The sequence below is a fragment of the Alternaria novae-zelandiae genome (genome assembly GCF_023758075.1).
Source record: "Alternaria novae-zelandiae strain BMP 2774 chromosome Unknown scaffold_2, whole genome shotgun sequence".
Classification (NCBI taxonomy): domain Eukaryota; kingdom Fungi; phylum Ascomycota; class Dothideomycetes; order Pleosporales; family Pleosporaceae; genus Alternaria; species Alternaria novae-zelandiae.
Window position 1 is genome coordinate 241,652 of NW_026056962.1, and position 26,926 is coordinate 268,577.

At 53.5% G+C, this 26,926-nt stretch overlaps 7 protein-coding genes across 7 annotated transcripts; 3 read left to right on the forward strand and 4 right to left on the reverse strand.

The window, feature by feature from the left end:
- Positions 1–559: 559 nt before the first annotated feature.
- Positions 560–2,644, forward strand: J4E88_001124 (uncharacterized protein; the record flags this gene model as incomplete). The annotated part of the gene is made up of 10 exons (XM_049394796.1): positions 560–739; positions 790–812; positions 904–985; positions 1,037–1,062; positions 1,115–1,179; positions 1,234–1,331; positions 1,385–1,495; positions 1,561–1,675; positions 1,723–2,272; positions 2,320–2,644. The coding sequence occupies 10 exons, from the start codon at positions 560–562 to the stop codon at positions 2,642–2,644; spliced, it is 1,575 nt and encodes a 524-aa protein (XP_049258660.1).
- Positions 2,645–3,345: 701 nt separating this feature from the next.
- On the reverse strand, positions 3,346–5,215 carry J4E88_001125 (uncharacterized protein; the record flags this gene model as incomplete). The annotated part of the gene is made up of 6 exons (XM_049394797.1): positions 3,346–3,646; positions 3,703–4,124; positions 4,187–4,572; positions 4,629–4,903; positions 4,955–5,074; positions 5,121–5,215. The coding sequence occupies 6 exons, from the start codon at positions 5,213–5,215 to the stop codon at positions 3,346–3,348; spliced, it is 1,599 nt and encodes a 532-aa protein (XP_049258661.1).
- Positions 5,216–7,016: 1,801 nt separating this feature from the next.
- J4E88_001126 (uncharacterized protein) lies at positions 7,017–10,057 on the reverse strand (the record flags this gene model as incomplete). Its single annotated transcript, XM_049394798.1, has 3 exons — positions 7,017–8,978; positions 9,029–9,807; positions 9,859–10,057. The coding sequence occupies 3 exons, from the start codon at positions 10,055–10,057 to the stop codon at positions 7,017–7,019; spliced, it is 2,940 nt and encodes a 979-aa protein (XP_049258662.1).
- Positions 10,058–11,362: 1,305 nt separating this feature from the next.
- Positions 11,363–13,991, forward strand: J4E88_001127 (uncharacterized protein; the record flags this gene model as incomplete). The annotated part of the gene is made up of 5 exons (XM_049394799.1): positions 11,363–11,402; positions 11,455–12,174; positions 12,730–12,770; positions 12,821–12,848; positions 12,895–13,991. 5 exons carry the CDS (start codon positions 11,363–11,365, stop codon positions 13,989–13,991), a joined length of 1,926 nt encoding a protein of 641 aa, XP_049258663.1.
- Positions 13,992–15,683: 1,692 nt separating this feature from the next.
- On the forward strand, positions 15,684–17,773 carry J4E88_001128 (uncharacterized protein; the record flags this gene model as incomplete). The annotated part of the gene is made up of 2 exons (XM_049394800.1): positions 15,684–15,914; positions 15,962–17,773. 2 exons carry the CDS (start codon positions 15,684–15,686, stop codon positions 17,771–17,773), a joined length of 2,043 nt encoding a protein of 680 aa, XP_049258664.1.
- Positions 17,774–18,389: 616 nt separating this feature from the next.
- Positions 18,390–24,539, reverse strand: J4E88_001129 (uncharacterized protein; the record flags this gene model as incomplete). The annotated part of the gene is made up of 2 exons (XM_049394801.1): positions 18,390–21,587; positions 21,639–24,539. 2 exons carry the CDS (start codon positions 24,537–24,539, stop codon positions 18,390–18,392), a joined length of 6,099 nt encoding a protein of 2,032 aa, XP_049258665.1.
- Positions 24,540–25,469: 930 nt separating this feature from the next.
- On the reverse strand, positions 25,470–26,769 carry J4E88_001130 (uncharacterized protein; the record flags this gene model as incomplete). The annotated part of the gene is made up of 2 exons (XM_049394802.1): positions 25,470–25,568; positions 25,621–26,769. The coding sequence occupies 2 exons, from the start codon at positions 26,767–26,769 to the stop codon at positions 25,470–25,472; spliced, it is 1,248 nt and encodes a 415-aa protein (XP_049258666.1).
- Between the last annotated feature and the right edge of the window lie 157 nt (positions 26,770–26,926).

Genomic DNA, 26,926 nt, shown 5'->3' on the forward strand with positions numbered 1-26,926 from the left:
AGCAGGAAGGCATGTGCAGGGCGGTGTGAGGAAACAGGGCCACTAGCCAGACAAGCTTCACGGGCCAAATGCTTAGCGAACGGCCTGTACCCCGCTATGACATGTTGTCGCTCTCGAATGAGCACCTTGGGCGCGACATCGTGCGTCTGTTTACTTGGATTATTCCCAGTTCAAACGCCTCATGTAGAGTAAATGGCTACGGAGACGCGCTAGGCGGTCTGGATGATGAATCGACGTACGCGTCGTGTAGCGTCGGCCTGCAGCAGGTGGCCCCCGACGTATGTCGTATGCAAGTCGTGGTGGGGTAGCAGAGTGAGCTGGAACGCGGGCGGCGTGTTGATGCTGCATGATAGGCGCGACAGGAGCTGGTGAGCGATATAAGTTGCTGATTCTGCGGCAACTCCGGTTGTTCTTAGGCTGCCTTGTTTACTTCCTTGACGTGGCTTCCTGCTTCTCTTCTTCCTCCATCTTTCCTCGCACCTGCACCTCGATCATAGAAGGCAGGCACTATTGTCTCTTCCAGAAGACCCCTCCACAAACACACCCTACGACCGCCAACATGGTGCATATCAACCGTGTAGCAACTCACAAGGAAGTCTCCGAGGAGCAGAGCCAATTCGAGGCCATTGATGCCACCACTACCATCAATCTGACACCAGACGATGAAGCCGACGACTACACTGCTACCGTCTACGGTTCCAAATATGCTGCTGAAGATCTGCCGAGACACGAGATGCCGGTGAGCCCAGCCCTTTTTGAGTAGCTATACCCGGAATTGACACGATCTAGGACCGAGAAATGCCTCCTCATGTGTACGTGCTTTGCTACATGCACTATTAGCCTCGAACACACCAAACCATTTGCCGCACCACAACTGCGACAGCATCGCTGACGATATGCTAGTGCATACCGCATGATCAAGGACGATCTCACGCTCGACGGCACCCCGACGCTGAACTTGGCTTCATTCGTTACAACGTACATGGTAAGCTCTAATGATCATTCATCGGATGGACAAGGACTGACACATGAGCAGGAAGAAGAGGCCGAGAAGCTTATGGTGTATGTCGGACAAGCTCGCGTTTCGTAACCTCCCAATAACCCTTTACCTAAGCGACGCGTTCTCGAAGAACTTCATCGATTACGAAGAGTACCCCGTCAGCGCCGATATCCAAAACCGTTCGTACATACACTACAAAATGGGCTGAGGAATGTTTGCTGAGTTGTGAACAGGATGTGTGTCGATGATCGCCAGGCTGTTCAATGCGCCGGCAGATCCAGAGGCGAACACAATCGGCACCTCTACCATCGGGTCTTCTGAAGCCATCATGGTCAGTGAATACAGTGGTATGAAGCTGGAAGCCTGTGAGCTGACACATCATAGTTGGGTGTACTGGCCCAGAAAAAGCTTTGGCAAAACAAGCGCAAGGCTGAGGGCAAGCCCTACGACAAGCCAAACATGATCATGAACTCGGCTGTACAGGTCTGCTGGGAGGTATGTAGCCTATTGTTGAGCCATTTCGGGCAGAAAAGAAGGAGAAGCATACTGATTGTATGCAGAAAGCATGCCGATACTTTGATATCGAAGAGCGATATGTATACTGTACTACTGAGCGCTATGTGATGGACCCCAAGGAATGCATTGATCTCATCGATGAGAACACCATTGGAATTTGTACGTATTACAGCATCTATAAGAGGACAATGAGCTAATTCGAATAGGCGCAATCCTGGGAACGACCTACACTGGCGAATACGAAGATATCAAAGCCATCAACGACCTCCTCGTCGAGAAGGATATCGATGTCGATATTCACGTCGACGCCGCGTCCGGTGGGTTTGTCGCTCCGTTCGTCAACCCTGGTCTACTATGGGATTTCCGCCTCCCAAAGGTCACGACCATCAACGTCTCTGGTCACAAGTACGGACTTGTATACCCCGGTGTCGGCTGGGTCGTGTGGCGCGACCCCAAGTACCTTCCCCAGGAGCTCGTCTTCAACATCAACTACCTCGGTGCTGACCAGGCGTCTTTCACACTCAACTTCTCCCGCGGCGCTTCGCAAATCATTGGACAGTACTACCAGCTCATTCGTCTTGGAAAGCGAGGATATAGGAAGATCATGCTGAACCTGACGCGTACGGCCGACTATCTCGCCGCAAACCTCGAGGCGTTGGGCTTTATCATCATGAGTCAAAGGGGAGGCGCTGGACTTCCTCTCGTTGCTTGCCGCATTGATGAAGATCTTGGCAAGCAGTACGATGAGTTCGCCATGTAAGTGTCCACCCCACTTTTTCTGCAACTGAAACTAACGAGAGCAGTGCTCATCAACTACGCGAGCGCGGATGGGTCGTTCCCGCATACACGATGGCCCCTCACTCCGAGAAGATGAAGATGCTGCGTGTGGTTGTGCGCGAGGATTTCACCAAGTCTCGTTGTGACGCTCTACTTGCCGACTTCAAGCTTGCGCTGTCGACGCTGGACAAGCTCGACGCGAAGAAGATCGAGGAGCACAGGCAACATGCATTCGAAATGCGTCGTCGTTCGACCATTATCAGCCCCATCTTTAAGAAGAAGGCGACAGACCACTTCGACGAGGACCACAGTCTACAGGCAAAGACTGGAAAGACACATGCAGTGTGCTAAGCGTGAGCAATGCGCCGCCTATTGAGTTGTCGAGGCGAAGGAGTATATGGGTTTTATATACATAGATACCATGGATGAACAAGTCACTCTCATTGTTCTAAACAGACTGTACACGTTGTGATGATCGGGTAGCATGAATTTCATCCATCAAACTTGAACTTGCAGCATCGTTATTGCTTCAAAGAGTTTTGTTCACCAGCTGGGGCCACATGCAAGTCTCGCGAACCGTTCTTGATTGACGCATGGATGCAGAAGATAGGGGTCTAACCAAAGCACATGCCGAACTGAACTGCAGTGGATAAGATAACGAGCAAAACGCGGCAGATGGAATGAACGTGAACGAGGAACGAGGAACGGAAGGCGGGCGGAAGTCGCGACGCGTCACGCTAGCCTAGTCGGGCACACGCGTCACGGCGGACGATTTCCGGCAAAAAGGAAGGGGGGACCAGCACTGCAGACGGTAGGTCTGGTCGTATATCGAGTAACTGTTGTGAACGCCCGAGACATAAATGTCGACAGATACTGTATCAAAAGGGACGGATGTTACAATACGCTGCGCTCTACATCACCAAGGAATAGCACAATCATGACAGAATGTGTACGTTGGTACCTTTGCGATTAAACAGTCCAGTGGCTGTTACTCTTCTTCATCATATCCAATGCTAGACATTTCCCATCGATCATTACCTCCTAAACACAGCCTAAGCCTTGGTCTCGGCGTTCTCAACCCTAACGGGGCTGTGCTCGAGACCCTTCTCGTTATCGACCTCACCACGCTCAGCACGGCGAGTGTTGCTGTATTCGACCCTAGTCTTCCAAGCGGGAACTCCAGCCATGAACATCTCCTCAACATCCTCGAGCGTCTTTCCAGCCGTCTCGGGGAACAGGAAGAACGTGTGGATAGCCATGGCGAGGCAGAAGACACCGAAGATGATGTAGACGCGCCATTGGATGTTGACGAAAGCGGGTGGGACGAAGTAGGAGAGGGCGAAGTTGAAGATCCTGGAGCGGAGTCAGTACGTAATGATTTTAAGCATCATAAGCAGGTTTGTACATACCAATTGGATGAGGTAGCGACGGCAACAGCCTTTCCACGAATGCGGAGAGGGAAGATCTCTGGTGGGTAGACCCAAGACGCGGGGCCCCAGGTTGGCGCGTAAGAAGCGACGAACAGGTATGTGCAAGCAATGACAGCCTTTGCAGGCGCGCCCGTGATCTCCCAGGATTGCTCGGCAATACCACCAAGACCGCCTTCAGGAGCTGGGTTGCCGTAGCTTGCCATGAGACCGGCGTTGGCGAACATCCAGATCATCATAAGGACTGCGCCGATGACGAACATAGGACGGCGACCCCAGCGGTCCATGAAGAGAAGAGCAGGAACTGTCATCAAGACGTTGATGACGTACTGGATGGAACTGGCAACGAGGTTGATGTTACCGGTAAGACCTGCCATGCCGAAGACGTATGTGATGTAGTACATCTGCAGAGGTAGAGGCATAAAGTCAGTATATGTTTCACACGCCTGGTACAGTCAGAACTTACCATGACGTTCATGCCAGTCAACTGAGACCAGACTTGAGTGAAGATACCAATGTGAACGCGGTTGATCATGTTGGGCTTGAAGAGCTCCATGAAGGAAACGTCAGCGTTCTGGCGTTCGAACTCGATCATCTGACGAATCTCATCAAGCTCAAGCTTCACGAAGGGACTGTTGGGGTCACCCTTGCCGTGAACCAGGGTAAGAACGGCCTGTGTCTCCTCCCATCTGTCGTGACGGGCGAGCCAACGAGGAGATTCCGGTAGGAACAGAAGTCCAATACCAAGGATAACAGCAGGAATCATCTGCAGACCCCATGGAACACGGAAAGCCTTGGTGCCTTCCATGAAGCTGCAGCCGTAGGAGATGTAGTACATAATTAGAATTCCCCCTGAGAAGCGCTTATTAGCTTTTGTCTCACCAGGAGTTTGTCGAGTGGGTACTTACAAGTGATCGCCCATTGCTGGGATCCTACAACACGACCGCGGCGGGAGGGAGGAGCGAGTTCAGAGACGTAGACAGGGACTTGAGCGGAGCAGATACCGACAGAGAGACCGTTGATGAAGCGACCGACGATGAGCATGCCGATGTTTTGAGCGGCGCAGGAGATGATGGAACCAATGATCCAGATGGCACAACCGATTTGAATAGCCCTGCGACGACCGAGCTTATCCGTAAGGTAACCAGAGACGAGAGCACCGACGAAAGAACCACCAGGCATACTGTACTGAGTCAGTTGCTGAAGATGTAATACATGGTGAGAGCCGACTCACGCTGCAGTGATGCCTCCTTGGACATCGGCGGTAGGACCAGAGCAATCGTCCTCGGGGCCTGTGAAGGGAGGACCCTTAGGCCCCTGGTTGAAGTAGCATCGGTATTGTTGAGTTGGCAAACTATGAATGTTAGCATCAGTCTCAGATAGCCACGGCGAGTACGTACATAGCGCTCATGGAACTGATATCGAAACCAAACAGTCCACCGCCGATGACCGCAATGGCGGTGATGCCGTAGATGTTGCCGATCTGGTAACCCATGGTGGTATCTTGTCTTGCCAATCACCCTGCAATGGATGTATAAAAGAAACCCGGAGGTTGGCAGGCGTGGTTACAGGAGAACAAGCCTGGCGTTCGGGGTGCGAAAAGGGTTTATATGCCACGCTTCCCTCGGCTTGATACCATACGCGCAGGTTGGGTCAGGGGAGCCAGGAACAACGTGGGAGCCCCGCAGCGGACCTTTCACGGTTCCAGGTAACGGTCATCCCTTCGTCGGTCGGAAAACACTCTGATGTGCTTCCTGGCTTGGTATAGTCTCCGAAGAACGACGCGTTGATTGGTGGGAGCATGATGTGGAACCTTGCAGCGGAGTGAAGAAATGACAAGCCTGACACGATCCGTCGGCTTAGTGCTTGTGTGTTGAGTCGCAATCTTGGGACAATTGATGCCGAGACAACGGGAACGGGTTGGCAACGAGGCGGATGAAGCTTTCTGCCTTCCATGGCGCCTCCTGCCACGGAACTCGGAGCTGCGATCATCGATATGCTCGCCTTTCCTGGTTTGGCTGTACCACAAAGGATGCTGATGGTTGCATCCATCTCATCGACCCGGAGATGCGAGCCCTCCGCACTCCGCACAATGTCTCTCCATTTTTCCTCCAGACTCCAGACACCCACAATTTCGCACCCCAAGGGCACCCCATGAAGCAGAAATTTTCGTACTTGGTGGGCCCTTTTGCGATGTGCAATTCGCGCTCAGAGCACAGCATGGAGTTTCCACAGTTGACGTCACGCACCGCAATCAAGAACGGCATGCAGCCAGTCATCGCGCGAGACGCTGACGTCGGCCCGCTTTTCCTCGTGCAACCGTGCCGCCGCTAGCGTCGTCGTATCATGCGCCTCCCGTTGAATGGAAAGCTTAAGCTCGCAGCCGAGTGCCGAGCAAGCCTGTAGCTGTCAAGCTTCAACAAGTCGTCTGAGAGGGCGTGGCATTTTGGGCCGTGGTAAGGCGTTCAGCTGACCCATCCTTTGGTATGCAATTGGAATGTCGGTCGACGCGCCGGCGCACTCCATCCACCACATCTATACGAGGTGAGGCTCTAGGTGGGCCGTGACCATCGCTACGGGGCGATGAGACCGATCACTGTTGCAGTCGTGTCTTTCGCTGCATGTGCCGATGACATAGCGTAGAACGTTGCACCGAAAAGGATGCGGCGCGGGTCCGCTGATGATTAAACAAGTCCCAGCGACGCAAGCGCTTCATCGCGTGGAATAGTGGAGTCGCCGGGCAGAGGGTGGATGGGGAAAGGAGATGTTGGAGCGCGGAGAGGAAACTGGGTCGATGCTTACCAGTGGTTTCGTTACTTCCCCAGCTGGCTTATTTGTAACGCGACTTCCTCATATATCTCGGTGCACCGCTCTCAAGTCTTTAGTATCACATCACTTAGCACCCTCGACATGCAGTGCTGCACAAGTAAAGCGGATGCATTTCCCGATATAGCTCTCGCAAGCTTGTCAGGTAGCCAGCAGCCACCCGCATTGTCCCCACACGCACCTCAGTCGCCGGGACCTGGAAGCGCCGTGAATCCGCCGTGCTGGTCGCTGGACTCCGCTGTTCTTGATGTGACCGTCCGAGACCATCGGGAAGTATAGGGATCAAGGAGATTATACCCCAATCAAGGCAAGTCCACGATTCAGACACACCGTATGGTGGAAACGTAACTATCTACAGGATGACTGTATTGCATGATACGAGCATCTTTCCAAAGGTTTATGTACGGCTTCCTGAACAAGATACAATGAGAAACGACAAGACATTATACATGGCCAGTATCAGACCGGGCTTAGCCCCAAACAAGCTTCTTCAAGGAATACTCAAACTGTTCCAGGTAGCCGGTACTCTTCTTCGCGTCCACAAGGCTGATTATATCCTTTTCCTCTACTTTCAGTGTCCTGTCTTCATCCCTGCCGCCCTTCTTCATCTCATTGGCGATCCTCACAATCTCATCGCATACCGATTTGACAACCTCGCCTTCATTGTCAGGGTTGTCGCCAGGGGATGACGGAACGCTGCTTCTCGGTGGAAGCGCTTTGAACGCTAGGAAGCGGCCCGCAGTATCCTGCTTCTGGTCTTTCTTGGCGTCGTCTTTGCGTTGCTCATCGCTGGCGGCTCCGGAATCTAGAGCCCTTGTATTGCGCCGTACTAGCTCGCCCTTGGTACCGGCTCGATATCGTATGATGAGACCAACGTTCTTGTCTGTGTCGGTGTGTCGTTGCGCCAGTGTGGACGTAACGTACACACCTCGCATGAGGCCTTGCACGTTCTCCAAGGGGATGCGCTCGAACTCGCGTACTTTCTCTGTTCCCCAGTCGAGACGGCAGAAGTACAAGGCCTTTTCTGTTAGTAGAAGGACTGCTTCTTCAAATGTAGCAGTCTTGACCTGGTTAACAGCAGTGGGTACGCTCAACGTCCAGCCATGTACCAGGTCTTCGTCGCGATCCTCAATCACGATGCCAGCAGAACGTTCAATGGCCTGCTGCCGCACTTTGCGTACATCGATAAAGTAATCTGAGCTCTTCATGTCGGCTTCGAATTCCGCGAAGATGGTATCCGTAGCGCGACCGAGAAGGTAGTCGATGACTGCCTGAGCAAAGTAGTCGTTCACGATGTTGTTGTAATATCTCGTGAGTGTCAGTCCGAAATCGGTAAGCGCACCAGTTATCTGCCGCTTCCGGGTACGCGTAAAGTCGCCCTTTAGCGCAGCAGTGCCAGCATACTGCCGAGATATGGCATCGCCATTGTCAGCCCAGAGTGTGTTGAACCACGATGTACTGGGGTCGTTCTGGAGATCGATGCTGTAACTGCCCATTGACAGTTGTGCTTCAAGAGCGGTCCTGGCGCACGCAGATTGAACAACGTTGGTGCGGTCCAGACAGTCCATGCAGTTTGTACGCAAGACGCCTGACTGCTTCTGCTGTACTTGATTTCCTAAGATCTCCACCCATCCAGAAGATTTCATGAAAGGTTCGATTGAATCCATCAGCTTCGAGACGTTTTCAAAGCGCATACCGCGGCACACGTTGTGGAAGTCGAACCATTCGAAACCCAGCTGCTTGCCTTTCCCGTCCATCCCGCCATTCTCATTGAGCGACTTCGCATGCTGTTCATAAAGCTCACCAATCTTCGCCTCAGTACCGTGTTTGTCTATGAGCGAATCACAGTATATTTCGCCATAGCGTGAAGATAGATCGGCAAAGTGCTTCTTGAAAGCGCGAGCGTTAGTCTCAAACGATCCCCAAGTAGAGACTTGTGGTTTAAGGCTGTAGGGCGATTGAGAGAAGAACAGGGGAATTGAGCCTCGAATCTGTGTGAAAGAGAAAATCTTGTCTTGCGTCGTGCTAAAAGCCGGGTTGGATAGGATCTGTTCCGTCTCGACGCTATTCGCGGTACAGCCCTCGTCATCTGTGCCCCGTCGCAGGTAACGAAGCCCAGCTCGCTTGATAGAACGTCGCGAGATGAGCGTCAACAGGAAGTCTTTGCCGTCCACGAGAGAGGCATCGGGATCAGATGCTTCGCCACTGGCTTCCGTATTGGACTGTGAGTCCTCTTTCTGCTTTTCATGCCAGGACTGGAGCTGGATGTCATCTGGGGTGGCACTCGGGTCGACTACAAGACTGTTCGACTGGCCATCAGCTGTCTTGATCGTGAAAGGTCGTTGACCAACGAAGCCTTGCATTACGGGGAGCACAAAAGCATGCTGGCCCGCTTCAATGAAAGGTGCGATGATGTGCTGATTCCAGAAGAACTAGATACTGGTGAGCAATCGTCCGTTACATGGGCAAGGTGTAAACTGACCAAAGGATCGAATTGTTTAAACAGGGCGACACTAGAACTTGCTTGCTGCTGGCCAATACCGTGTGAGATGTCATAGTCGTATGAGAAGAAGAAGTTGCCTGATGAAAAGTACATTTTGGTGGTCTGCAGAATCTTTGGTAAGAGTGCTACAGTGGCTGCGTCCTTCTCGCCGCCCAGGGCCTTGGGAATAGCTTCTGGGCTGACTGGTTCCGAAATGTCCTTGTCATCTGTAGGGATGGCATCTGGCTTAGACTCGCTCTTGGGTTGTTCTTCTTCCTTGGGCACTCCCGAGTCAACGTTCTGCGGCACGTTGTTTGCCGCCAGGTTCTCTTCTGAGCTCAGCCCTTGCAGACGCCTGTTGTCAGCACTCCAACCCTTGCGCGAGAACCACTTGTTAGCGAATCTTCCATATACACCTTTTCTTTGTATAACGTCTTCGGCCACACTTGTCTTGCGCTGCGCACTGCCTTTTTGTCCGGTGACCGAATCCTTGACCTCGCTTGGTGTGGACGATGAGTCCTCTACAAGCGAGTCGGTCACACTGGGCGCGCCATCCTCACTATCGCTATCGCTGTCGTCGTCTTCCAGGCCGGGCGCCCGGTTGCGGCGCTTCAGATGGTCACGCGTGGCTGCGATGGCCTTGTCGGCGTCGGCTTGCGAGGAGAGGGGGATGAGGGCGACATCGGTGATCTTGTAGATGGGCTTGCCGCGTATGAGCGCCACCTGTTCGCGGTCGGATATGGATATCAGGAAGTAGGAAGTAGCCACTTTGAGTAGTCCTTAGAGTAGGGTCAGCTTGTGCCGCAATGCGCCAATGATTGCGCGCGTACCGATAATGCCATGCGCTTCCACAGACACGGGCGCCGTATCTTCTTCGCGCCTGTCTTTCAACAGGGGGCCGACATTGCCCTTGTAGTCGACCTTGATGGCCTGCTGCGTCGCGGGCGGATGGTTGCGGGGCGGGGACGGCTGGAGGATGAGACCGTCGACGGCGGCGAAGATGAGCAGCTTGCGAACAAGGGAGGGCATCTTGTCGGCGGCGCTATGCGCGTTCAGGGCTGAGTGACTCGACAGAGTGCGACATCAGGTCGCTTCTAGGCGCGTTGAGACGTCTGGTGGGTTGAGCCGCCATGACGTCGTGTCGCGCCGCGCTAATCTCAAGATTTGTTACCCCACGCGTCCTCCGACATGCTCAATTACCCCCTTTTTGCCCTGCGTCCTAAGTACTGGCATTGTACCAAAGGAATTTTCGCGAGGACAGAAGTGCCAACCAACCACATCTACCCAGACTTCGTCTCAAGCAGTCAGGCTTACCATCCTCATGGTTGCTTAGTAGTTTGAGTCTTACGAAACCTGCATACTCTTTCAAAGGCCGTGCAAAGTCGAGTCGTACTGGCGCAGGTCTCGACTCACTGCTGAGAAGATATTGTAAAATCCGTCTTCATTGCTTCCAGACTACGAGCACGTCCTCGAGTGTTCGAAACGGTCACAAGCATTTTCAACACCATTAACTAGGCTGCAAAAGAGAAGCCAGTCGAGTGCAGATTGGAATATCACGGCTTTAACCAACATGTAATACACGGCTTTCGTAGGTTTTGGGGTACCTCTGGCACAGGTTTAGTTCCTCGCTCAGGAAAAGCGGTGCAGGTCAGAATTGGATGCCACAAGTGAACCGGCGAAGGCATACTGGGGTGCACAACATCGATACGATCAACACTTGGAAATTGCGTACAACCTATGAGGACACCGATCATGGTATGCTCTGGCAACTCCTACCTGTTCTTCGTGAGTCATGCTATTCAGCGTCACACCTTCGCGTCCACCATGCATGGGATCTGGCTCCGTGTTCTAAACGGAAAGCGCCTCTCGGATTTATGCGTTAAGTGCAGCCTGCGATGTAGTCATCCATACACTCAGTCCTCAGATCTGATCATGCAGCGATTTACTATTCGCGCGTTCGTATATACGATTGACATGAGTAAGTCTTCATACATAGCATGTCTTTGTGGGGCGTTTGCATTACTTCATCAGGCCGCGCGAATCGGAGTTAGACAACTAACTCCGGATCGGGCCGGAGCTCCTTCTCGATCTACGGGGTTTCTGATGTTACAATTACCTATTTGGTCTATAGCAAGTTCCAGACCGTACTCTATTCGTCGTGGATTATGCTTGGTGGACATCCGTAAGACCCGTTCATGTTGTGCTGAATCGCTGGCAAGATATAAATTCGCCCGCCTTCCACTCCAGCTTGAGTATCACAAAATCCATCTCCTCTACTTCAGTCGAAAATCTGCATATCATCCGTTACCACAATCTAATCGATTCAAAATAAATATGTCCTCGAACCCAGACAAGGAGGTCGTGCTCGTAACAGGTACCAGCCCTCCGGACGTTTACCAAGCTCGTCATACTGATAGGCTCTGTAGGAGCAACCAACGGTATCGGTCTGGACACCGTCATTTATATTGCCTCTGCATCTCCAAAGTACCATGTCATAATCGGCGCGCGCAACATGTCGAAAGGCGAAACAGTCTTGAAAGATGTGCAAGCCAAAGCAGGCATCCAAGGCACACTCTCCCTGGTGCAACTCGACGCCAATGACGACGATTCTATCAAAGCTGCTGCCAAGAAGATCGAGGAGGACTTCAGCAAGCTCGATGTGCTTATCAACAACGCTGGTATATGTCCCGAAAGAGACGGCACATGGCCAGACCGAGAGCAGATGCGCACCACGTTCGAAACCAACGTCTTTGGCCCTACCATCCTCACAGAAGCTCTCATTCCCGCAATGAAGCGCTCATCCAATCCGCGCATCATCAACGTGTCCTCTACTATGGGTAGCATCACTTTGATCTCCGATCATAGCTCTCCCTACGCCCAGGTTAAATACCCCGGATATCGCATGACTAAAGCTGCGCTCAACATGTTGACGGCATACCAGTACGTCCAGCTCAAGCCAGATGGCTTCAAGGTCTGGACGTACTGCCCAGGCTATGTGGTGACGGATATAGGAGACGACAAAGAGCAAAGGAAGGAACAAGGCCTTGAGAGTTCAGAGACAAGTGCGCTAGGACTGTTACAGATTGTGCAAGGCGAGAGAGATGCTGATGTAGGAGGGTTTGTCGGTAGATATGGACAGAAGTATGGTTGGTAGTGACTGTTAGCTTCTTGTGCGGTGGTAATCCAAAGCACAAATACTACATTGATGATTTTCCAGGAAAATGATTTTCGCGCATTTTAGCACGCTATGAGATCTTCCGGGGCCTTCAATGTTGTTGATGGTTAAGGTGGTCCTTCCGTTACAGGCGACCTGCCCCGCTTTTCCCCTGGCAGCTCCTGTCACCGCGTCATCGCTTTGTGCAACGAACTACTGCAACGCGTCTTTATTCCATCAGAAGCGCGCACGAACGCGAAGTGACGCACGTGCGGATTTACGGTCCTACAGAATCTGTACCTTCTACATTGAGAAATTTCCGAGCCGGTGCACTGAACCCACGTGGTGCGATGAACCAATCGCGGGACCCGATGAGCGCACGCGACGAGCTAACGCCAACGCGACGCATGGCGGGAACGACTTCAACAACTGAGCTTTAGTGCATGCCGTTGCGCGCTGAACAGCATGGGTGCGATGGCGTATAAAAGTCGGGCCTTGTTGCTCGCGCTCTTTTTGTTTGCTTTGTGCGTCTTCACCTTGACCGCAGACTTCAATTCAGAAGGAAAGAGCAACATGTTGGGATCATTGGTAAGGATAACTCCTGGCATGCGAGAACGAACGGATGCTAATGGTATCAGGCTTCTGCGAGCGTAATGCTCTTCGCTCGTATGTTGTCTTCTTGCGCGGAGGTGCCCAAGCTGACAATACATAGAAAGCGCACTGGCATCCAAGTCTGACATCCGTTTCAACCATATTCAAGTCATCGGAACGCACAACTCCTACCATCGTGAAGTCTCACTCGCCGAGCGACCAGTCTTTGAGAAATACGTACCGTCTCCAGAAGACTACTACTACTCGCACGCAGAGCTCGACAATCAATTGGAGTACCAGTCGGTGCGCTCTTTCGAGCTCGACTTACATTCGGATGCAAAAGGCGGCCTGTACTATCCCCCTGTCATATGGACGCTATCAAACTTGACAAATGCCACCACTCCTTACAATGGTGACATTCTGAAGAAGCCAGGTATCAAGGTGTTCCACGTCACAGACTTCGACCCCGATTCTGTCTGCCACACCTTTATCGACTGTCTCAAGCAGTTGAAGAGTTGGTCAGACGCAAATCCGAGACACGTCCCTATCACTATTGATCTCGAGCTCAAGACCGATGCGCCGGCATGTTCATTAGGCGGTGTCTGCCCTGGCGAAGCGACAAACTGGACCCTCCCTCACCTCTTGAACGTCGACGCGGAGATCCTCTCTGTATTTCCTAAGAAGCAACTCATTCGCCCTGATGACGTGCGCAAGAGTGGTCTTACCCTCGAGCAATCCATCCTGCAACAAGGCTGGCCGAAGCTGAAGGACGTTCGCGGCCGCCTTCTGTTTTTCTTCGACAACGACCCGAAACCCAGTGACCCCAACTCGCCTCGCGAGCTCTACAAAACCGGCGCCCCCTCGCTACAAAACCGCACTGTCTTCACCAATGCGCTCGAAGGATCTTCCGATGCTGCATTCATCAAATACAATGAGCCGCGCGGCAACGGCACAGCAGAGATCCAGCGTCTTGTGAAGAAGGGCTACTTGATCCGCACACGTGCTGATATACCCATCGATACTATCTTGAACCGCACTACAGAAATGAGGGATCTAGCTTTTGAGAGTGGTGCGCAGATTGTTAGTACCGATTTCCCGGCTTGGGGCATGAGCAGTCGATGGGGTTGGGATTATGTCGCCAGGCTTCCCGGAGGATTGGCTGCGAGATGCAATCCTCTTATCGCACCGGAAGGCTGCAAGGATGAAGATCTGGAGTAGAGGACGAGAAAATAGGAACGATTCATATCACGCCACGATCAACATCACAATCTCACTACAATCTGTGACGCCACTTGAAGTGACAGAGCATCGGCGGTCTCTTCTAGTACACATCTCAGTACAATGAAGGATGCGTCAAATCGCTTGCGCCCGAGCTTAGCGACAGGCGAAGGCGGTGCATAGCAGGTGAACATGAGCGTGTAATTATCTCGGTGAATTCACGACTAGGCAGGGTGGCAGGTTCAAGCAAACGCATGGCCCGTGCGCTCATTGACCCGCCCCGACCTGCCCGCAGTCTTAAGTAGTCTGCCGCCCTCCTCTCTTCCCTTACTCACCACCATCTACTGACCCCGATTCTCAACCCGCAACTTTCGCGGAATGTACACCAAGCTCTTTCTTGCTCCGCGCTCGCGCGCATCATATCAAATTGAACTACACCTACTCTCTTTTTTTCAACATGCGCAACACTTCTGCTTCAGCATCTCGACTGCACAGTAGCAATACCTGTGGTATGGCGACTTCCCGTACTCAGGCATTGCGATCTGCCGTAGGGTTACTCAAGCTGTTCTGTTCTGTATCTTGGAACAAGGAGGGTAGCCACCTCATCCTTCCTTCCTCATGCGGCATTTTTCACAAGGTTTTCTCTTCGGTTTCGCGTTCGTGCGGACCTCTTCTACATCTTTCGCTGATTCGGCGGCTACCTACCTTCAACCTTGTATGGCCTTCGGGCTGATCCTCATGGCATCCGAGACAACGCCTTTCACCAACCTAGAGATTGGTGTCCCGCTTGTCCAGTCCCTGCGCCGAAAGCCGTGCTTGGCATGCTGCTTACCGGCCAGTCGACCTCTTGCCGCTGGTTCTGAGGAGCCTATATCAGTACTTTGCTGGGAGTACTGACGAAATTATCAGTACGGATAAAGCCGTACGGCAGTACTGATAAGTCGACCTCCAGTCGGCGCCTCATGTGATAGGAACGGGCGGATACGCGATGAAGTGTATGACCGAGCGTGTCCCCCGTTCCTCGACAAAATTCATCGGTCTCGTTGCAATTCTGCTACATCATCTTTTCGTTTGCTTTTGCGGCTTGCTGCTGGGCTGAAGAAGGGATACGAGTTTTTTTGGGTGCAACCTTGGAGTCAAGCAAGACGATAGCAATCCAGATGTCTTTATCCGACAAGAGCGTGATTTTCATTCTATCCTTTCGTGTTGGGGCCACCACTACCAACGCTTTTCCCGTTACTTACTGCTTCGACTTTGACCTATATATCTTATAATGCGAGGCAGGCCTCCATGATGACCTAGCTTCACAGAGCAATTCTCGTCAATGTCTTGTTTGTGACTCTAGTCCATAGTACGCATCTTTCAAACCACTTCCATCTGCTTCTGCGGTTCTCAAAGTCCAAGTTATAAGTCGATGATCACGTCGAGAGCCCGCTCATTCCACCGCCAGTGGCTGGGTGGAGGTGCGGTGGAGGAGTGACTTTCGCCGCTTCACTTTCACCAGTACACGCTCATTCACTGCAAAATGTTGCTTTCCTATCTGGGTCTCGAGCGAGCCGCAACGGGCAATGCGGCAATTCATAGCCCGTCGCAGTCACCCGCGCGTACTCCATTCCAAACACTCCACCCCGCGATACTAATTATCAGCACGCGACGCCCCTCAGAAGCGGAGCTATCTACGTTTCAGCGAGCATGATTTCTGAATCTCCTATACACCCGAATGAGCGCCCTACTGTCGCAGACTCCAGCGAGCATGGCAATGCCCAGCGACTCGAGAAGCGGAAGATTCCACATGATCGCGGCCCAGACGAGCCTCCTCCCCCCAAACGCTTGCGCCCGACTCTCGATATAACCCGACTACGATCTCGCAAGAAAGTGTTCTGGGCTCTACCCGAAGAGTTGATGGAGTTGATCTGCCAATATGTAAGGTCAGGACAAGTCACGTATAAGATCAATCTAACACTTTACAGCTCTCCCAGCACGACTTTTATAACCTCCTACTGCTATCGACTCGATCCGGATACAAAGGTGCGACTCGGAAACTACAGCGCATTTTCGTCAGATATGCTGAGTTGTGTATGTCGAGAAAGAGCGCGCAGTGCCTGAACAGCACCTCCTCGCTACTCACGCATCCACACAACTTCCGCGCCATCACCTTCGACATACCTCCACGATATGAATTGTTCATGGCTACCGTGCTCCCGAACTTCAAGCACACTCCGGTCAGGGCGATAATGTTTAGGCCCAACAGCATGGTGGTTGAGTCTGTCCTGAACCAGATGCTGTTGACTTATCAGCATCTACCAAAGGCCGAACTTCTCATGATACCAAGTCACGACTTTGGAGACCTGACTCGAATCCAAGGTACACACGGCTTCATGCGGCGTCTCTGGACATTCATAGATCCACGGAACAAGGACCAGCGCAACTGGATCAGATCTCACAACGCCTCGGTCACGCGTAACACACTAATTGGACCACATACACGGGCACCCCCAGGAAAGTATCTACCTGGTAATGCACCTCCGCAGATCCGAGAGCTTACCGGTCACTTCGGCATGTGCATCCGACTCACTCGAATCGCACCCAGCACGCGTTTCGATGACCTCAAAGACCGACCGCTCGACTTGATATGCGCCCCATATGCACCGGCGGATATCGTTCGTGGTATGATCGACAGTAAGCGGCAATACCGCGTCCATTCAGTATCAATCCTCAACGACAACTATAAAGACAATACTTTGATGGACAACGTGCTGATTCGACTCTTCGAACAAATGCCCAACGGTGTCATACTGGAAGAACTTCGAGTGGCCGAAGTCAATCTCCTTCTCAAGACGGGTTACATTCCACAACATGCCTATCTAGTCAACAAGATCGGTCTCTTACGCCTGTACAACTGCCCAGGATTAAGCCAATTCACAAGCGTCGATGCCTTCAGAAACTCTGATCTACACACGTTTATCTACCTACGGGATTACCCAAAGCTGAACCCAGAAGTACGGGATGGAGTCTTTCGCAATGTGACAAGACATTGCAGCAGATTGGAGCACTTCTGCTTCCACGCGCGAAGAGACATCTTGGACGAGCAAGTCAAAACTGCGCTCAGCGCTCCTGATGCCAATGGCCAAACAAAGCCTGTATCGCGGAAAGAGCGAAAGAAGGCACGACAAAGCGAGGTGTATGGCATCGGGCACCTACTGCGCAAGTTGCCTCCGATTTTGAAGACACTTTCCCTGCGCATTGGAGAGAGGTCAGAAGTTGCTGACCAGGAACTACAACTTCTGGGTCAGTACTTCCCAGATCTAAGACACGTCGGCATTCCTTGCCCAGTGCTCTGGGATGCGATTGAAGTAGGTCACTTGAGTGACGATATGTGGAGAGATGTTGGCGAACAAGCAACAATTCTCTCCACTATCTATGGACTCGAGTACCTGAATTTGTTTGTCGCAAACCTGGGAACAGAGCCTAGGATGGGCACCAAGGCCATCAGCACGGCACTCCAGCGTGTTGCGTACGAAGTCCTCGCTATCGTCTCAAGTGAGTGCAGAGGACTCAAGTACCTCTCTATCACGGTATGGGACTTCGTCGAGCACGCTGGAGGGAAGTCGGAGCCTGTAGCTGTGCACCTGAAAGTCAACAGGGATGACTCAAAGCAGTCGGAGCTTGTGTGGGCGAAGGAGCTGGGCGTCGACATGGAGCTGTATGGTGACACAAAGGAGTGTACATACGAGGGCATCGTGGATACGAAGACGGCGCGGTGGGCGAGGCCGAAGTACTGAAGGTCATGTAAGCGGCAGTTGGATGTTTGTCGTAATAGTTATAACCCTCGAAGCGACATGTATTCGCCAAGAAGATGTATGCCATCACAGTGGAGTCATCGTAATGACACGTATCCGTCAGCTCAGCACGGAAATTATAAATTGTCGACACATCTTCCATTAGTTCTATTCACTTCACCCCCACTATCACAGCTTCGTTCATCACACACACACCCCTCCTCATCCCACTACCGAAAAGACCAAGAACCATCAAACAAATACACACCTGGTATCAAGCGCAAAAGACACGTGTATATTCCCCATGGAAAACAAAGAAAGACACACACTCCATCCATATGCATGAAGACCAGTATTGACAAGGAAAGTAAGAAACACAAGAGCGTGATTACAAAGTGAAAAATTGTATGTGGGGAAAGTGGAAGTGGTATCGCAGAAGCCTTCTTGAAATACCGCCCGTGTAAATCCCATGAACGAACGCCACGCTTGCTCGCAATAAAAAAGCGCAAAATGGATGGTGAATACCGCGTGAAGTGCGTGGCAGCGGCGTTTTGTGAGTTGCTGTGCTGCGCTTGCCGTTTCGGTCCATGTCCCTCTCTTCTCTTTCCTTACTCGTGGCCTAGTACCTCAGCTTACCCAGTAAACTGAAGCAGTAAGCACACTCCCTCTCACTCTTCATTTGCACCATGAAGACTCTTGCTCTTGCGCCCAAGACACCACCCGTCTTGCCGACGCCGCCGACCTGACCGTCTTCATTTAAGTGGTCTTCCCATACGCTGACAGCAATACCACTGCGTGCGACGCGCTCGAAGCACGTCTCGGACAGAGTGACGTCAAGTAGTATTTCACCGTGTTTCTTGCCTGTAAGAAGAATGCGTCGCTCCTGGGTATGGTCTCTGGTACCAGGTGCGCGCTGCCGTGGGTTCGTAGGCGAGGATGGCACGCTTGGGTTGGGTGAGGGCAGCATTATTGTTAATCGTGCGCTGCCCATGTCGCGCCATTTCTTGAGTGACTCTCGCTCATAAAGCCTGCACTTGGTGTTCGTAATTCCAGCTGGTGCACCGGGCGCGCGTACAATATCGCCGGTAGGCGTAGATGCGCCTGAGCCGCGTGGGGAGTTGGAACCGCTGTCGAATGAAGAACCAGTGCTGCGAGATCCAAGTGTTGAGTTGCGGATGCTGAAGACGCCGCTCTTTCCGAACGAAAATCGGCCTAGTGCAGAGCGGAGAGCTGAGTTCATAGTTCCAACAGAAGACTCAGTCGCTGCGGAGATGGAGGCAGCGCGTGTGCTTGACTTGCGGTAGCTACTTCTCCTACCTAGCGTACCTCCGAGCCAGCCAGAAGACTCAGCGCTTGTCCTAGCCGCGTTCTGACGGTCCATCGCCTCGGCCCAGCTCGATTGTCCGTAGGGGCCGCGCGCGTTCTGGAGCGCGATGTAGGTGGGGTTGTTGATACGAGACTGGTTGATCATGGCGTATAGTTGGGCGCACTCCGCTGCATTGCGACTTCTCAACATAATGTTGTTGCCAGCTTTGATGCGCGACTCTGCGGTGGGTGGGGAGCGAATGGAGATATCAATGGCCGTTGATTTGCGCAACGGCACCAGAGGGGTAAGCTCAACCGCAATAAGGGGAGCACCTCCCTCGGGAGTGATGATCTCGTCGCCGTCGGCCAGGAAAGGCTTCGAGTGGTTGATTGTGATCTCGAAGACCTCGATCTTACCTGGCGTAACGACGATGCTACATTCGTTTGGATGCAAACTGTCCCATCGGCCAGCATCGGACCAAGCGAAGATGGATGCGATGGTCTTGGAGGCTTTGCCGGAACCCTGCGGAACTGCTCTGTATGGAGTGTTCGACGCGGATTGTGATGGGGTGATGGTGCCGTTGGGGAGTGTGTAGATTGATGCAGGAGGTGAGACTTTGGGAAACTTCTTGGTCTCCTCATCTACCTTCTCAACCTTCTCTGATGAAGTGGGACGACTGGATTCCCTACCGGTGGTGTATGAGCGTCCATGATACCCGCGTGGCCCAAGGTATCCGATCGGCATGAGTGGCATGGGAACGTCGTCATCTAACTCGTCTTCTGACGACTCCGAGGTGAGGCTTTCTTCATCTTCATCGTCCACCTCATCCTCAGAAGCAGTGTCCTCCTCGCTCTCGCTTGACTCCTCCGTGCAGGTAGATGGCTCATATTCATGCTTCAAGGGTGACGATGACCGGCGTTTGTTCTTGAAACCGGGTAACGTAGGAGTGAATACTGGTGTTTTACTTCCCTTGAGTGTCACAGGGGTTGCTGGACTGGGCGATCGATGCGGCGGTGTTGGAGGCGGCTCTTCGACCTCTGCTTTGGGCTCTACGATATCATCGACAACTATGTCGTGTTTCTTTCCTTGCAGCTTCGACGGCGCGGAGGCTGAGACTTCCCGGAGATTGTCATCGTCATCTTCTTGATCCTGTGTTGGCGTAGAGGGCCGGCTTGATTTCCTTTGTCTTGGGATGCTCGGTAATTCTAGCGAGGGGACGGATGAGACTCGTCTGTGTGCCTGTGGACGTTGCGGCGAGGGAGGCGAGCCGGGTGGTGAGATCTCGGAGTCCATGGTGGTAGTATTGTTGTCTTCATCGGAGCTGTACGATTCTTCAGAGTCGTCGGAATCACCGACTTGCGAAGATGGCATCCAAACACTGTAACTCTTTTGGGGTCGCTTCTTAGTGGATTTCCGGCGTGGCTTGGACTCTGGTACTGGCGTCTGGATTTTCTCTGGCTCTACCGGATCTTCGAGAGTGATCTGACGGGACGGCCGTGCTGAATGTGGAGAAAGGGTAGGGTTCTTAGACAGCCTCTTCGCCCTTGTCCGCTTCAGACTCGAAGGCGATCCAGTGCCTTCATTTCGCACCGCCTCATCAAGACCACGGGGTGTTCGATCAGGATCATTGAGCAGTTGGTATGCCGTCTGCATGGGATCTGTGGGTGTGTGGGGTTCTGAGTCGTCTATTTTGCCAAAGACAAAGTCATCGTGACTGGGCGGAGTTACAGGCGAGATGGTGCGGGATTGGTTGCGCCTATCGGGTGTGTCATAGTGCCATACTTTTGATACTTCAGTATGTTGCTCCCCAATAGGTATGTCAATTTCATGTGGGCTTGGTGTCCTGCTCTTCTGTGGGGGTGTCGATTCAGTTGCAGCTGAAAGTAGAGACGAGGATCCATGGCTGCTTGTCGGCCTGTGTGTGGTGGGTGTGGCCTGGTTCTTCCTGACTTCAGAGATTTGAGGTGGGATGGGGTTGAGACCGAGCATCTGCACCCACTCAAAGCCAGCTTGCTCATCATCGGATATCAAAGACATGATCTCGCTCCACTCTGATCCATCGTTTTGTTTTCCACGGATCATGACAATTATTTCACCCTTTAGGTCGCCATTCCGTGCTGATGCATTGCTGAGGTGAACAGGCGGGAGGAGCAACCATCGCCCTGTAGGATCGACTTCGCAGAAGAGGAGGTCGCCTCCGACTCCGGTACCTGGTGCGTTGTCGCGGAGTAAGATCTCAACGCGACAACTCATTTCTTGACCACTCGAATGGAACAGATGTAGGTCGAAGTGGTCTCTAGCTCGCACGCAGCGCGTGGAATCAACCCGGACGCCGGCAAGAGGGGCGAGACTTCGGGGATCGCGTGCGCGAGTGGGATCAACGCTAGCCGCGGCTTCGTCTTCGAGGCGGGCTTGTTCGTCGTTCGACCGCTTGCGTGCTGTCGTAACTAGGTCTTGGAAAATCTTCGAGATTTGCTCGACGCGCTCGGAAGGTTTCACATGATTAATGCCCTTGATCAATGTCAGTATTTGTGGCAGCATGGACAACTCAGTTCAACATACCTTCAAACTCTTCGACAGATACTTGAGCCGAACCAGTGGGCGTTTGAGCATATAGGCGACGTCGACACGCTCGCCATCGCTGTTGACTACATATCCTTCAGCGTTTCGCGGCATGCCTTCGTCCCATGGGGCACCGTCATCTGGTCCATTGACGACCTTTGCGGGCTTGAACGGGTCGTCATCTGCCGGCGCAAGACTGATTACGACGTCTTGGAAGCCGAGGCGCCACGCAGCGATGTAGTCAGAGTACACTCGTTGTGCACTCTGAGCCCAGGAAACAAGTGCATCGGAGTCCTCCCTAGGGACGCGCTTGTGCAGGTTCTTAAGTCGCTCTAAGCAGACACCCATGTCGACGATTGGCTTAGTAACTTCACTAGGATCGGACTTGGAGGAGCGAGAGAACAGGCCAGCAGCGATAGCGGACTCGGACTTGGAGAGAACGCAGCTAAGAAGGACAGGGATGACACCGTCGACCAGTGTGCGGAGCTCTCTCATGTATTTGGCTTCGTCAGAGGAGAGCTCTTTCATGATGTCGTCGACAGTGGCAGTGGCAAGGCGGCTCCTGTTGGTACGGATACTTCTGGCAGAGACGATGCTCTTCGAGCTTGCCTTGGGCATGGAAAGCACTGAGATAAGATCCTCGTGTCTGGCAAGCTTCCTCCGCCGGGTACTCTGGCGACTGATAATGGTCGAAGTTTCCGGGTTCAAGTACGAGCCTACTTCTGATGCAGGTGCTCCGGGACCTGTGCCTGCTTCCTCGGAGATGGTCGTGATTGTGTCAGAAGCTGGTACCTGCGAGGATCGCGCTGACTGCGAAGCAATGGTTGAAAGGCGCTTGCCAGTCGAAGGGAACATACGCGGTCCTAGAAGTTGTCGCGGTCGCAGAGGCTTAGGCATGGCGTCAAGTACAGGCGCATCAGCAAAGGAAGAAGGGGCGGACGAAGCAGTATCCAAGTCGGTGATATCATCCTTGGGTATGTCGTCTATCGACGTGGTCTCGCGGAGAGGAGAGGACATAGATCGGCCTTTGGTAGGAGAATACTGGCCGCGCTTTGCACCGCGGCGCTTCAGCGAGGGCGTCGGAGTGACGGACACTTCACTTTCCTGGTCTTGAGTTGTCGTCTCTGTCGTAGTATCCGAGACGACAGTAGATGGGGTCTCGTCGATATCCTGGGTATTGATGGTCATCTCGCGGCTCGACCGTCTTCTGCGCCGTCTGCTGCCGCTACCACTGCTACGGCGGCTTTCGACAGGCTCGTCTTTTGTCGCATCAGTGGACGCGCTGACGTCTGATTTTTCGGCCTTGTAGGGCAAATCGACAGACGAGACCGAATCTTTCGATTTTCTCCTCCTGGGTGACCTCTTGCGTGGCTCATCTTGTGTTGTCCTGGTGGAGGTAGTGACCTCTGAGGCAGTGACTTCGGATGCATCAACGGTAGCGGGCAGGTCCAGGGAGGATACGGATTCTTTGGACTTCCGCCTGCGGCGCGAGCGCGTCTTCTTGACTGGGATCTCTTGTGTGGCATCGGTGGATACTGTGATGTCCGATTTGCCGGCCTTGGAGGCGGACTCTGGGCTCGACACAGAGTCCTTGGACTTGCGCCTGCGTCGGGGTTTCGACTCTGCCAGAGGGTCGGGTGTGCTGCTGAGCCAGGCTTCTAAGCGGCTTCCCGTGGCCTTGGTGGGAGTGGTCGTCTCTGGGGCTGCTGGGATGATCAAGGGTGTTGCAGCTTCTTCCTGGGTCCTTGGGTAGGACCTGCGACTCTTCTTCCGCGAAGGCTTTGGCGCGGGCTTGGTGCTCTCGTCCTCTGTGCGAGCACCGTTGCTTCTCGGTCGACGCCGGCGCCGTCTCTCTCGCAGCTCGTCGTCCCGGGGTGACGTGATGCGGCTCTCGTTGAGCGATGGGGCAGAGCTCTCTGCGTACTCGACCGTGACCATATTGTGGGGGTCGTCGCTCTGTACTGAGCCCGACCGGCGTCCTGGGGGCCGAGTCCACGGCGTGAAGGGCATAAGATCCTCTGCCGACATGGATGCACGGGGCGATGTGCGCGCGCGCCGTCTGCTACGCCGCATCCTCACCATCTCCGTCTTTTCTTTCTCGGGCTGGGGCGAAGTAGGGTCGGACGGTGTCTCATCGCTCTTGGCGGTCTTTCCACTTCCAGCCCCACTGCTGGCCGGGCGTTGTTCGTTCTCTGAGCTCGACGGTTTCGATGGTCTGCGTGGCTTCGGCGGGGCTTTCTTCTGTCCTGTGCTCTTGCCTATGTACTCCGCGAGGGGCAGGAGGGGGTTTGACTGGGGCGTGACGGGGGCTATGGGCTTGAGCTCAGGGCTTGCGGGCTTCTTGGGGATGATCCTCGAGGGGCGCACCCAGGCGTTGGGGATTGTCTTTGGCTGTGGGCGGCCGGCGGCTTCTTTGGGTGGTGACATTTTGGCGCGCCAGTGCGAGTCGCTGATGACGCGCTTCTTAGGCGCTGTTGCCGTGAGCAGGTCCTCGTCGAGTTCATTGTGGGGGACAGGCGTCTTCTTCGCGCTGCCCGGGCGCTCTGGGCTGGCGCCGACCGACTTTCCGCGCTCATGTGTAGGTTTCCAGTTGGGCTTGTCGTCGTGGGGTTTCGACTTGGGCGTGGTCGCGGGCTTGGGCGAGGCGGCGGGCTTGGTGGACGTCTCTGAGGCGGATGCGCCGGCGCCTTCCTTGCTCGCGGCGTCGGGGTCGACCTCCTGCTGCCAGCGCTTTATCTTGTCGCGCACGTTGGCGGGCTTGTTGATGCCAATGGCCTTGGCAAAGTCCTTGCCGTCCATGGCTGCTTGTTTGTCCGTCGCGCCCATCTTCTTGCCCGGCGTGCCATTTCTCTGCTGTCCAGCCGTGTTGTCGGGGTCACTGGGCCGGGGGGAAGCGGGCATCGAGTCCCAGTGTCATTGGAGCTGCGGGCAGACGTCGCGGGGACGGGGCGGCTTGCGACGGGCGGGTGCGAGTGTTGTGGTGTTTTGCGTGGGCGTGGCTGACGGGCCGTTTCCAGAGCTACGCCGGCGCTGCCTCTGTGCGGGCGGCTGCGCGATTAACAATTTCGACAGCGAGCGTATAGGTGAGTGTGGTGAAAGCTGTCACCCCATAAGAGGGGAACGTTGAATGTAGCGCAGGGCGAGCGAACTGCTAGAGGGACGGTGTGATGTTTGATGACCCAATAATGGCTGCGGCCCGCCAGTAAAACCGGACTGGCCAAGTCTGCCCGCACGTTCCAGTGTCGCCGACAAGCAATACGATAAGCCCATGAGCTTGTGCGGGATCAGCATAAACTTGCCATGCAGCGTCGGCATCTAGCCACGCTCGAGTCCGAGTCCTGCCAGCCTCTTGTTTACACGGCGGCTGAGACATTCCCAGGTTGCTATCTCGCAGCCCAGTCACGTTGGGCTATCCCGCGGGAACATCCATGAGAGACAGGCTCGCCTACGGACCAGTGCACCACGTCGACCCACGATTCGATCAACAAACCCATGCTGCAGCTTTGCTGGCATTACTGGCATTACGACTACATCGAAGATGCGCGCAACAAAGTGCGATGATATGCTCCGCGGCCTGTGATCTAACCCCGCCATCTTATTCAACAGACATCCTTGATGGTACGATGCATGGAAAACGGACAACAGGTTTTGTATTTGCCCGCTGCCGAGTGCTTGGAGGCTATCGTACCACTCAGTGCGCTTGTTGCGGAGATTTTAATGTGGGATTATCTCATGGTTTATTCTAGCCTCCTGTGTCTGCTTGTTCTGACCGCAGACGGCCGCCTTGGTAAACGCCAAGACAACGTGTCTACCATACCACCCGTGGACCTCTCAACCTTGTAGGGCCAATCTTTCGACTTCCAAACTTGCCCTCACAAAGGCCAATGACCCCAGAGGACTGTTGTAGACAATCGGTTGTCCCACATAGTACTGTCACATATCGTTAGCACTGGCACTCACTAATACTTATACCACCACTCACCTCATAGCTAGCCGTCGAGTTCAGACTGCATACCCCAACCGTGCCGTTCCAGCCTAGCGTCCCGTTCTCATTATGGACGATGAATGTATCGGCGACATACTTGTACGCTTTCTTCGCCACATCCACATACGCACTTTGGCCGCCGCTGTATGGAGCGGTGCCATTCCATGCTGCATCCGTGGATAGAGCCCCCAATCTTACACCTTTGAGCAAAGAGTACACAAACATACTGCTCGCACTACTCTCCAAGTAGTTGCCTGCTTCGCCAGGTCGGTCCATTACATTCCACCACGCCCCAGTCTTTCCGTCTGCGGCTGCCACGATAGCGGGCATGAGTTGTTGGAACCGAGATCCGATGTACTGGCGTGCGTGGCTTGCATTCGCGGGGAGCAATTCGAGCGTATCGATGAGTGCCATACAGTACCATCCCAGACTGCGTCCCCACACGTGCGGGCTGGCGCCTGTAGCGCTGTTGGCCCAGACTGCTGTGAGACTGGCATCGTAACCGTGTACTAGGAGACCGGTTTCTTGCGAGTAGCAGCGCTGCCATAGCAGATCGAGCTGGAAGACCATGTCTTCTAACGTATCTTCAGTTATGGAAGAGCTACCAACACCGTTTGTGTATGCGGCGAGGAACGGAGTCAAACTAAACATGCCATCCAGGTAACTCCAGTACGGGTAGACATAATACCATAACCCGCCTTGGTCATTTCTAGGCTGCAAATCCACACTCTTTCTCAATGCTTCGAATGCTGTTTTGTACTTTTCATCCCCGGTTTCCTGCCATAATCGCAGTAGACCGTTTCCGCTGCTCAGACGGTCCAACGGGTATTTCGTGTCGCGCGTTGCGTTAGAGACGACAGGAACCACAGAGTCGGCGCTCTTAGTAATATAGGCGTTGAGTGCTGGGGCCAAGGAACTATTTGCATAAATGGAGAGGATCTCGTGGAACGTCTTCTGCGTAAATCCAGCCTGCAACAGGGCAGAGGAGTCGGTCTGGCTGATCAGGATACCCTGGCTCCGGGAGATGATCGACTGGGCCATCTGAATGGAGATGGGAGGAGACGCATGATTTACGGCGTTGGGAAGAGCTGTCGCCGATAGGGCAAAAAGACACCAGTGTGCGAGGGAAGTAGTCGACAGATACATGGTTGTTTGTGTCAAGAGTTCTAGCCCACGTAAAGATGCCGGGAACTTCTCCAAGTGCTTATGTACTGCTCGGCCTGTTTGTGATGGGCGGCAAGGATCGAGCTTACGACGCGAAAAATGCCGACAATAGGGTTTACACTAACATGGGTGATCGGCA